We start from the raw sequence: 12,977 nt of genomic DNA on the forward strand, positions 1-12,977 counted from the left end.
ACACATACACCCAGCCCCCGTGCCATTGGAATTAACCAATTAAGGTTAAAATCCCCGACCCGGCCGGGAATCGAACCCGGGACCCTCTGAACCGAAGGCCAGTACGCTGACCGTTCAGCCAACGAGTCGGACGATTGTGTATTGAAATAGAGAGACAAATAAAACAGATGCAATGAACTAATTTCTTTATCAACCCGCCATCGATATCTAGGAGCAGTTTTATATGCTACAGTACTACTCCACTGTAGTATCTGTAGGTAGGAAGCAGTAAGTAGGTAGGTTGCAATATCTAGCTGTCCATTATTTTAAGTGCTACTTCTGCAGAATAGTAATGAATGGTTCTGCTTTGTTTAATTATTTATCAACATGAGTCTTTCCTCTAGTATTGGACAGTATGCGTTTCTGTACTTCTGAATAAACAAAGACATTAAAGTGAAGAAATAATAGTAAGAAAAAGCTATTATGATTAAATCACACAAATTATACAAAACAAGTGATAATTACATACAACTGGTTACAAAATGGTAAGGGGTAATTCCTCTCCAAACAGGTTATGTTTAAAACAGAATTCTGATGAAGAAAAGGAAATGTACAGTAGAGTCCCAATAATCAGATATTCTATACAAAACAAATCACAAAAAATTAATTTGAATGCACTCTAACCACTCCTGAGAAATTCAGCTGAGTTCTGATAGTTTGCAACACAGCTGTCGATTTCAGATTTTTGTCCAAGTATTAAATTATAAGTTGGTTCAAAAAATATATAGGCCTATAGATGGAATTTGAATAAACAGTATTAAAATATTTTTTTATATTTTACCTTCCTTTCTGTTTAATCTGAGATAGCCTCAGTTCCATACAACTTGTATTAGCAAGACTTTACTGTACATTGTAAACTGAATTGTTCTAGTTTTCAATAAAATCTTTTACTTTGTATTTGTCATGGTAATTTTTTATAAAATGTTCTTATTTCTGTAAGTAGAGAGTATGTCAGCCTCAACTTCATGAAAATACATGTCTGGTTCACCTGAAAAGAATCTTAGAATGGGCCATCTTCCCCTAATACAATTTTAAAAACACATCTTTTAATGAAATCCCTTACCAGCAGTGAATCTATTAATGAGATCAGATGCCCACTTAGGCTGATCTAAAGGAACCATGTGTCCTGCATTTCTAACAAGTATTTCAGTGAGATTTCCTGCATGCTTTACATATCCTGCTAGTTCTTTATCAACCCGCCATTGATATCTAGGAGCAGTTTTATATGCTGCAGTACTACTCCACTGTAGTGTCTGTAGGTAAGAAACAGTAAGTGGGTAGGCTACAATAATATCTAGCTGTCCGTTATAAACCAAAACTCTATAATGTTCTAGGAGCTCCTCCACCCATGGTTTCACAGACTGCATTACATCTTGCTTCAAGTTTATCTCTACAGTGTTGTCAGTGTGGAAAGTCATGTTTCCAACATGAATTGCATTGCGGACAATTTCTTGCTGGATGTAAGTGCCCATATCTCCGCCTTCACTATAGTCCTTATCATGAAGGAAATTAAAATAAAAGTCGAATCCTGTGATATTGTGGAAGAATGAACCACTTGGATACATATCTCCATTTAATAGGGCATCAAATACCTGAAAAATAAATCAATAAAACATATATATAATAATGGTACACTCTTTAAACCTACAAACTGAAGAACATGAAAAACATGACTATTTAAAATAACTTATTGAACAGCAAATAGGCTACTCCTGAAAATTCCACCTAAAAATGAATTTATAATACAATGTAAATCAAACATCAAAATGAATTAATAAGTTAACTATAGAAATACAGTGCTAAGAAGGCGATTGCTTTAATATGAGTAGAATATTTCACAAATAGTAATAATAATAATAATAATAATAATAATAATAATAATCATCATCATCGTCATAATCATCAATTGAGGAGTTGAGAGTACAACTGATACAGGTGACTTATGTACACAGAGTAAATCAGTGTCGAAGTGTAATCATATTTACTAATTACATGTATTATTCTTTAAGTATTACGTTTTTTGAAGAGTCAGCAAGTTATAGTTACATGATTAATTAGTGATTATAACATCATTAAATTAGATTTGTAATAAATAAACAAATACATAAATAAACAAAAATCAGCGGTACTCATTGTGTTTCAACTACGAGTGACAACAGTTTGAAAATATAAAGCTTTATCTATTATTTATTGTTAGAAACATATTTACAAAAGTTGCTGGTCAAAAACATGGGCTAATGAATAAAAGATGCAATAGTGTTACAATGACAAAATATAAAGATAAAAATTAAAAACTGGAACAAGAAATAGTTCTCATAATTATTCCAGTGATAATATTGTTACATATTGGCATGGTAAATAAATAAGACAGAACCCTTTAGCATCCAATTTCTAAAATTTATTAACTAAGCACTAAAACTACACATTTACACACAGACAACTGCCGAGCTTACAACTTACACAGTTCACGCTCCTCTCTTAGTTTCTCATGACACACACAGAGAGCGAGAGATAGAGAGTGTGTGTGTCTTCAATCACTTGCACTCACCCGCTAAGTCACACTTGTTAGCACTGTCACAGTCTCGCAGCTCGGGATAGTATGCACTCTTCACTCAATCCGTCAAACTCTGTTCACAGTTTGCACATGTCGGCACCCAGTGTTCCCTTTGCGCTGCTCCAGAACACCCAAGGTTCTTCTACAACAGCTGGCCCCAACACACAGACACACACACACAGACACACACACACAGACACACAGACACACACACACACACACACACACACACACACACACACACACACACCAGGGAAACAGGAACGAGTTCTCGACTCCAACAGATACATACTCCAACAGACTGACACCTCAGCTCAGGCTATCACTGACTGCACTTTCCGCTCACACCATCTGGATGCCTCCAGAAGGGACACGCCTCCAGATTCTTCCTGAAGGCGAATACTCTCCACGCGCCGTCCAGATTCTTCTGTAACGCCAGAGGCCTCTAATACGCGAGCAGGCTGATCCAGATAGCAGTGGCGGAAGCGCTGACAAATCCGCAAGCGGCTGTCCTCCGTGTGGTGATGGGAGTAGGGAGAGGGTAGGCCTTCCTTAGTGATGAGCATGTTGCTGGAGCTGGCTAGCTTGTGCCACCCTCTGCGGCTGCATACTGGCATGGCGTATGTAACGGGTCACCATGCCACAATATGTAGGCTAATAAGTAGGAATAAGCCAAGGATTAATGGCCCATAAAGGGCAGGAGGGCTGTAGAAAGAAACAATCACCAGCAGTCTGATGTAATGTTTCCTATTTATTTCCAAAATTATCCCAGTTCTCTTTCTGAAGAAGACATGAATAGCTTCTGGTTCTTTCTGTTATATTATGCTCTTCTTTAATATAATTTTTGGGAGTTATTTCTTGCATGCTTTTTATGTTCATGCATTGCTTAGACTGTGTCAATTCACTGACATATACACTCTTAACAACTCTTATAAAGCTGCTGTTTCATGATATAAATTTGGAACTTCACATACTCCATGTGTGTATCCTAATCATGCCATTTCCATATCCTGGATTTTATTTTATCATCTGTTCTTCTGAATATGTCGCTTCTCATTTCTGTACATTCTGAGTACTTCCATGTACAGTAATTTTTGTCCTCATGCTCACCATAATTTACTTGCTAGCAAACAAATCTCATTTTCAATTTTTAATTTTTTTTTACAATGTGCTTTAAGTCACACCAACACAAATAGGTCTTTTAGCAAAGATGGGATAAGAGTGGGAAGGAAGTGGGCATGGCCTTAATTAAGGTAGATCCCCAGCATTTGCCTCGTGTGAAAATGAGAAACCACATAAAACCACATTCAGGGCTGCTGGCAGTGGGGTCTGAACCCACTCTCTCCTGAATGAAATTTCATACTTTAAAACTAACACTTGTCAGCAATTTGATTAGGGTTTGTATCACAGAAAAATCTCCTCTGACAGGTTTCCTAAACTCAGTCACTGATGGTCTTGAATATTTATTGGGGAGCTCAACTCCTCTCAAGAACAGTATACAAAGAATCTACAATAGCTATTTCTGTAACAGTCACAGCTAAGTACAGAGTCTCCTTTTCCTTTTTTATTCATAGTTTCTCTTTACTTGTGCATTACCTTCCTCATTTCCTTTGATTCTATTTCCAACACTGTCATTGAAATCTCCCCACCAGTATTACATTCTATTTACCATTTTTCCTCCTTATTACATTTGTAAGAGACTTATGAATATCTCCCTCATACTGGTTTGCTTCTTAACATGGTAAATACATTGACAAATCTAGCCCAGATAATACTTTATCCTACTTTACACTTTTCTCACTCTTCTTGCATCAACCTTGAATATTATAATGTTATATTTCTTTCGATGTTATTCTGCCTGTTGTCTTGATTAATTATTATTTTTCTTCATTCTATGATGCTAATGGATCCTCCTGCCTTTGCTGGCAGGACCTAGTGCTTACAGTGCACTATGTCTTCTGGTATAGGCTAGAGCAATTTTGTTACTTTCATAAATCTGTCTCTGTCTTATCCTCGGCTTTGACAATATGAAAGTGACTGAGGTATGAGCGATGCTAGTAATGCCAATCCTTATGCAGCCAGTCCCTGCTATGAATGGTGTGAAAATGTTGCTCATAGGGTCGGTTGGTGTATGTACTTCAGTGGGCTTGGCAGACTGATATGTAATAGCAACTCTGGCTCAGTGAGGAAAGCAATGGGAAACTACCTCACTCCTCATTTCCCTAGTATGCCTCTTCAGTGATGCCTAGGCCATCTATGACAGCTGATGGCAGAGCTGTTTAGGATCCCACCAGCGGAATTGCTGACGGACTGAACATACAATGGATCCTCAGATTAATGATAGTTTGAGAAATCAATTCCTAAGAGCATAAGGACTGTCACATCAAAACATTACTCAGTCACTTCCATGAATCTAAGTTTTGCTAGAAAAAATATTTTTTAAATGAAATAATATAACTTCAGCAAACAATCAGTCTCAAAGATAATCTTTGCACAAACTTATACAAAGACAGTCAAGCCTAAGCAAAATTATTTCCCACACTTCCTATCCAAAGGATGACAGAATTTCACTATACAGCATATCTAGGTGTTAAGATGTAATTTGTGGACTTACGTCAAAAGCTTTATCCCATTCCTTTTCTTCAATGTATTTCACTCCTAATGCTTCTTGCTGATGAAATGCCTCTCTGGCATTTGAATCAATAAGACCAAGTTGATATAAATAATCACCATATTTCAGCATGTGTACGGGATCGCTTAACCCATTACCTATTGCCATACCTGAAACAGATATTACTAGAGTTTAATATGAAAGAATACAAGTTACTCTGCTCAAATTAAAAGCTAGTAATGTCTTATGAATATATTTCAGGAAGTTAAAAAGAAAAAACTAATAATTACAGGGCAGCCAGATCTATAACAAGCTACATCTGTACACATTCATTTCACTATTTGACGTCGCAGCGACACATTAAGTCTTATGACGATGGTGGGATAGGAAAGAGCTAGGAGTGGGAAGGAAGCAACCATGGCCTTAATTAAGATACAGCCCCAACCAGCATTTTTCCTGGTGTGAAAATGGGAAACCACAAAAGCCATCTTCAGAGCTGCCGACAGTCTGGCACGAACCCACTATCTCCCCAATGTAAGCTGATAGCTACATGACCCAAACCCTGCAGCCACTTGCTTGGTGATACACACGTTCTAGAGGCAAATCAAGTCATACATAGAAAGATAGGAACATGAATGGGAACATAATGTAGGAAAGAGGTAACAAGGACAAACTTGAAAACAGAGACCGATGCTCTATCAAGATAGCCTCCTCAATTAGAAGTCAGTCCTAATGAAGCTGATAAGCAGAAACTTGCTTATTGGGGGATGAGAAGATATGAAGTCCTTGTTCTTTACTGTTTTCACATTCGGCCATGTCTCTTTCTGTGGTTCCCTCTTTCCCCGCTGACCTGTCACCGAGTTTATCCTATTGCATCATATGTTTCTATCCTTCTATATATTACTTGATTTGTCATTTAGTCCTTTCCATTACTTACATTTAAGATGAAGGTTACCTTGATTACAATGTGCAGTTAGGTATTTGAAAACTATACCAATTCTATTCACAAGCTGAAGCACTAAACACTAACCTATAGTGGTGTTACAATAACTGGCATGACTAAGGCAAAAGAGCTGAAAATCCCAGTCTCTGAATGGGTATGTTAACTGATTCCACTAGGGTGTCCAACAGACAAAAGAGACATTCTTTTCTATGATGAATCAGCTGTCTTTGAAGACATCTGATACGCAATGACTGGCTTACTATGAAAACCCTTCACTGTACCCAGAGTGCTGTCTGTAAACATTTCTTCAGGTTGCTGGGTGCATGGCCTAAGATCATTACAATCTGATACTTCTCCAAGCATGGCCTAAGATCATTACAATCTGATACTTCTCCAAGCATGGCCTAAGATCATTACAATCTGATACTTCTCCAAGCAAGCTGGCATCTTAAGCAGGCTGTCTGTGACTTTGAATGAGATGGTTGAAGGTAGTTTGAAGCTTATAAATATGGTTAGTATAAATAATACGGAGAAAAACAAATTAGACCATCAAATTATTAGGGCAAGTAGTGTGCATCACCCTAGAAACTAGAGTGTATCAGCCAAGTGTGTTTTGTATGCCAATGAAAGGGATCTGAAATAATAATAATAATAATAATAATAATAATAATAATAATAATATTGTTTTTACCTCCCACTAACTATTTTTAATGGCTTTCAGAGACACTGTAATGCCATAATTTTGTCCCGCAGGAGATCTTTTATGTGCCAATAAATCTACCAAAATCAGACTGGTGTATCTGAACACCTCCAAATACCACCCGACTGAGCCAAGATCGAACCTGCCAACTTGGGGTCAGAAGGCCAGTGCTTCAACCATCTGAGCCACTCAGCCTGGCTAATCTGAAATTGTGAATGAGCTCTTATAATATCAATTGGCTTTTGTGGACCTCTCAGCCGCCTACGATACAGTAAATCACAGGATATTATTACACAAACTTTATAGAATGATTACAGACATCAAGGTAACCAAGATGATAGCTACTCTCCTGGAAAATCGTCGCTTTTTTGTCGAATTCCAAGGACGCCGAAGCAGATGGAGGAATCAAAGGAATGGACTACCTCAAGGCAGTGTACTGGCTCCTATTCTTTTCAACATCTACACTAATGACCAGCCATTACCAGAAAATACTAAAAGCTTTATATATACCAATGACCTTGCACTTACTACTCAAACTGATACCTTTGATGAAGCAGAGACTGCTGCATTAGAAAAGCTAGGTACCTATTATGAGAAAAACCAACTCAAACCAAATCCAGCTAAGACTCAAATCTGTGCGTTCCATCTGCGGCATGCGCAGGCCTCTCAGAAACTCAAAGTACTATGGAAGGGGAACTTACTGGAACACTGCTTTACACCAAAGTACCTGGGAGTTATGCTGGATCGCACATTAACATATAAGAAACATTGCCAAAACCTGAAACAAAAGATAGCTGCCAGAAACAACATTCTACGAAAGTTATCAGGAACAAGTTGGGGAACACAACCACAAACAATTAGAACATCAGCTCTATGCTATTCTGCAGGAGAATACGCCTCCCCGGTTTGGTACAGGTCAGCTCATACGAAGCAGGTCGACATCGCTTTAAACGAAAGCTGCAGGATCATCACTGGATGTTTGAAACCTACACCCATTGAGAAGGTCCAACTTTTAGCTGGTATTGCTCCCGGTGAGATTCGTAGGGTGGTAGCAGCTACCAAAGAAAGGCTCCAGGCATCTTCTTCAGAAGCACATCCTCTCTATGGATACCAACCAGCCACACAGAGGCTAAAATCTAGGAAAAGTTTTCTCCGCACATCAGTTAACCTTGAGGGGAAAGCAGAGAATGCTAGAGTCACAATGTGGAAAGAAAGAATCCACCACCTTTCCAACTGGATAGAGCCAAAGGAAAGTCTTCCATGTGGACACCAGGAGAAGTGGACAGTATGGAAAGCCCTTAACAGACTCCGTACAGAAGTCGGCAGAACCAAAGTAAACTTGCGGAAGTGGGGCTTCTCAAGTGATTCATCACTTTGTGATTGCGGAGAGCAGCAGACGATCCAACATCTATGTCAGTGTGTTTTATGTCCTTCAATGTGCACTATGAAAGACTTGATTGCAGCCTCCCCCAATGCTATTGACGTCGCCCAATCTGGGCAAGCATCATCTAGCTCTCGAATATTGTTGCTCTATCTGTGATTGTATAATAGACTTGTATATTTGTATAGTAGGAATGTAGTTATCTTGTTTCTTTTTGTTAAATATCTATAAGTAAAGTTGATACTTCTGACACGAATAAAGAAAGAAAGAACTAGAATAATTCATAAACAACTGCTATTTGCTCTATGTTGCATTAACAAAGAAAGGTCTTATGACAATGAGGAGATAGAACAGGGATAGGATTAAGAAGGATGAGACCGTTGCCCAAATTAAGGTACACCTCCAGTATTTGCCTGTTGACAGATTGGGAAAATATGGAAAACCTACTTCAGGGCTGTTGAGAGTGAGGTTTGAACACACCATCTCCTGAATGCAAGCTAACAGCTATGTGATCCAAACTGCATAGCCAAGTCACTCAGTGTCGTAACTCATAACAAACAAATTTGATAACATTTGAGCGCTGCCTTTTGGTGGAGGCTAAGTGAATTAATAAACAGCCAATCATAGGCAGCCGATCACTCCGATAGAGTGCGTTAGACTCTAGTTCCGGTTACCAGTGTTGTCGGTCTGTTGTTTTCTGTAACCATCGGTTCACTTGGTCATTCTTGACAAAGCACCAACACTGGTGACTAGAAATAATGAATTAATTGAGCGGTTGAAGGAGTACAATATTTCGGTTTGTGATACATAAAAAGGGGAACTTGTGGACCCTGTGAAACAAAAAGCCCTAGTACCCAGTTTACGTCGTGGGTGAAATAGCCAGGAGAGTGAAACCTCAACAGACGATGACAATGCGATAGTGACTCTGAAATGAGTGGTGTATTGCCTTGTAGGATTTTTTTCCTTCCTTAGGAGAAATTAAATCTATCAGCAACGCAAACTGTTCTAGATGGTGAGTAGAGATTTCATTTCATTTTCTCGCATTTTATCTGTTCGAGCATCGACCTTTCTCAGCTTACAGCCTTATCCTAAATATGTTATTGTTCATCTTATGTGAGTTATGCATTTTTCTACAAAGAATAATTGATTCTGGACTTATCGAGTATATACATTTCCGTTCGTGTTGGGTGTTGGTAATCAGCTGTTTGTACTTGTAACAATTTGGCCCAATGTCTGACTTCCGGTTAACTGTCAAGTCAAACCTCATAGAAATGGAACCACAACTACTTTGGATGGTTTTCGGAGATGCCGAAGTGCCAGAATTTTGCCCCACAGGAATGACTATGTATCAGTAAATCTACCGATACGAGGCTGACGTATCTAACCACCTTCAAATACCACCGGACTGAGCCAGGGTTAAACCTGCTAAGTTGGGGTCAGAAGGCAGCGCCTTAACCATCTGAGCCACTTAGTCTGGCAAACATATTTGAAAATATTTAATAATAACTGTAAACCTATCACCCCAGTTTCACAGTTAATACTGAAAGCAAGGACTGTTTTGCTCCACAGACACCTTATAGCCTTTTAGGACATAATCCAGGATGGTCTGTAATAGTAGTGTATATTAAAATGTTTACAAAACAGTTGGACATAATGGTAGGACTTTAAAAGGTAAGTTTCTAATAAATACTTCTTACTCAGTAGTGTATAGTTTCATATATACCAAATCACCTCCAACTGGCATGAAAACAAAACTACTAGCCCTTGTATCACTCTGTCTCAAATCAAATGACATCTTAAGACATAAATACTTATTTCTTTTCTTCTTTCATACAGATGACATGGTCTAATCAATTCTACATTATGGTAAAAATTTCACAGCCATTAACAGTGCATGCTGATCAACTTGTTAGTTTGGATTGAATGGAGAGTGGATGTCAAATTCTTGTGGGCAAGTAAAGTTTATATATAATATGTTAGTAGGAGGATAAGTCTGGAGATTCATCATCATCATCATCATCATCATCATCATCATCATCATCATCATGAATTCAGTTCAAAGATTGGTCTGTAGTCACAAAGTGATTCCAGGGCACATGATCAGTAATAATTCTCTTCATTGCTATATAGCTGCTTGCACCTATGACTTGTTAAGATCTGTCTGAGGAAAAATATCCTCTATCTTCTGTGGAGCTGCTTGCTGTCTACAGGGTCTCTTATAAATCCAGACCGTCCAGTGGTGTTTTTACTCTCAGAGACCTAAGCAGCTGGATGAAAGGTGCACGCATAGTTCTTGACCTTGTAAGGAATAAGCATGTGTTCGACCTAGCATCAGTAGCCAGCCTGAATCTTAGCTGTTAATATGGTGAGGCATTTATCATTGCAACACTGTATTTTTGTATGTAAAAGTTATTTTAAGTATGAGTTGGCTCGACGGGTACACGGTGCATTTGTTCAGTAATTTCCAATTACCTTCAAGAGCACAGATTCACGTAATTGTAAATAAATTTGAAACTACTGACTGAGTGTTCAATAAAAAACATGCATGCACATGAACAGCTTTAACAGAGGAAAAGCTAGATGACATTGGTGCGAATCTTGAATGGTCACCAAATAAATCACTCACAAAATTAGCACAAGTAGAGGTTTTGGTTTCTTCTGCACACAGAGCTACATAGCTGTTTCACATCAAACTGTACAGGTTTACATGGGCCCATTGCTTAAAACCTGCTGATCCAGCCACAAGAGTGAGATATGGCGAGTGGTATCTTGCATCACTGAATGATCATTTATTCAACCCACAACGTGTTCTTTTTGGATGAGGCCTGGTTTAAACTTAATGGTCGTGTGAACAGTCATAACTCTTGCTACTGGTGTGCAGAAAATCCTAATGATGTTTATGAAGTCCCTCATTATGAAAGATTACACTTCCAGTATCTTTTATAAGATTTCACATGAGATTGTATACATGCTTAAAGCAAGGCGGCTGCGTACGATGTAAGTTGGGCTGAGGCAGTTGCTGTAGCGCACAGTACAAACACCATGCGCTCGGTCTGGGTTTATAAGAGACACCCTCTATATAATCCACAGCAATAGTTACATGGCAATGAACCCATCAAATAAGACTTCTTCTGCATGTTAATATCACCAGAGATACAATTTGTTTTTACTTACAAAGGAAGAAACTGAGCTTGTTGGTGTTCAGCAATTTACTCTTTTGCAAAATGCAATCTTAGCTTGTGCAGTCATGTTCTTGATTTCAGTTATACATCTTCCAACCTTTGTTATTTTCTGGCCTGCCTAACTAACAGAAGGTTCTACTGTGCGATTATCTTCAAACACAAATTCTTTGTTGTCTCTGATATGACCATGCATTTTGTCTTGAGGTGTTTATCTTCATACCATATTTCCTTACTGTACTCTGTTTGCAATTCAGTTAATGGCAGACTGAAGGGGAAGACTTAGGAGCAAGGAGATGAGCTGCTTGATTAAGCAGTATGTTCCAAGCTGTCAGTGAATTAATTTTTAAGAAGTTGCTTTGCTTCACACCGATACACATAGGTCTTATGGCAATAACTGTACAGGTAAGAGGACTAGGAGTGGGAAGGAAGCAGCCATGGCCTTAATTAAGGTACAGCTCCAGCATTTGCCTGGTGTGAAAATGGGAAACCACAGAAAACCCATCTTCAGGGCTGATGACAGTGGGGTTAGAACCCACTATCTCCCAAATACTGGATACTGGCCGCACTTCAGCGACTGCAGCTATTGAACTCTGTACTCTGTCAGTGGAGAGACAGGTATGGAATGACATTAGTAGACGAATAAGCTTGAATGGAGTTTTTAAAAGAAAAAAATCGGAATGCGAAAATTAAGTTGGAATTCAAGAGGACAAATTGGAGCAAATATTAGTTTATAGGAACAGGAATTAGGGATTGGAATAATTTACCAAGGGAGATGTTCAATAGCGAACCCATCATAATAAAAACCCATATGATGACAAGTGTATTGAAGTCTAGGAAACTGCTAGGGCATTTCCCACAAGCGATGAGCAATTCTTGTGATGCTGGAAGAACGGTGAGAAATTGGTGACCAGCAACTGAATACATGAAGATAGGGACCAATCAATGTAGTGATACTAACAGGAAAATTGGAAGAAATAGTAGATTTTATGACCAACAAATCATTCTGATTGTACTGCTGGGAATCGAAGAGACTAAATGGAAAAGACAGGGTAGCTTATACTATAGTGGAGAAAGAGAAACCAGGAAGGGTGTAGGCTTCATAATTATACAAAAGATCTAAAGTAATAACTAGAGTTGGTAAAGTATAAATGACAGGATGATTTAGGCGAGATTGAGACTTGAAACTGATGTAAGAGATATAATTCAAGGGTATGCTCTCCACAAACAGGAAATCAGATCTTGGCTATTTGCTTTTACATTGCAAAATCAGATCTAGAGGAATACCTTGACAATCTGGAAGGTCGTATATAAAGCAAAAGTTGAGATCATAGCAGACATGAATGCCCAAGTAGGCCAAGGAAGAAGAGGAGATAAGATTACAAGACCATTTGGATATGGGAATAGAAACAAGGCAGAGATATTCTGATAGATACTTGCAGAAGAAATGAGTTGATAATTGGTAACACATGGTTTCAAAAAAAAAAAACCCTGGTAACTTCCCACAATCCAGGCAGCAGATCGTGGATATGCTGCACAAAGGAGTATTGTGGGAAAAACAAGTCAATAG

The 12,977-nt window shown here is 38.5% G+C and overlaps 1 protein-coding gene across 1 annotated transcript in view; it reads right to left on the reverse strand.

Annotated features, from left to right (window-relative positions):
* Window positions 1-332: 332 nt before the first annotated feature.
* LOC136874828 (venom serine carboxypeptidase) overlaps window positions 333-12,977 on the reverse strand; it is a 30,560-nt gene continuing 17,915 nt past the window's right edge. The window contains exons 5-6 of the mRNA XM_067148505.2: window positions 5,208-5,374; window positions 333-1,631 (exon numbers count right to left, since the gene is read on the reverse strand). Coding sequence (XP_067004606.2) covers window positions 1,086-1,631; window positions 5,208-5,374 — 713 coding nt within the window. The 3' untranslated portion in view covers window positions 333-1,085. The remainder of the gene's footprint in view (window positions 1,632-5,207; window positions 5,375-12,977) is intronic.

This window comes from Anabrus simplex, chromosome 5 (assembly GCF_040414725.1).
Source record: "Anabrus simplex isolate iqAnaSimp1 chromosome 5, ASM4041472v1, whole genome shotgun sequence".
NCBI lineage: Eukaryota > Metazoa > Arthropoda > Insecta > Orthoptera > Tettigoniidae > Anabrus > Anabrus simplex.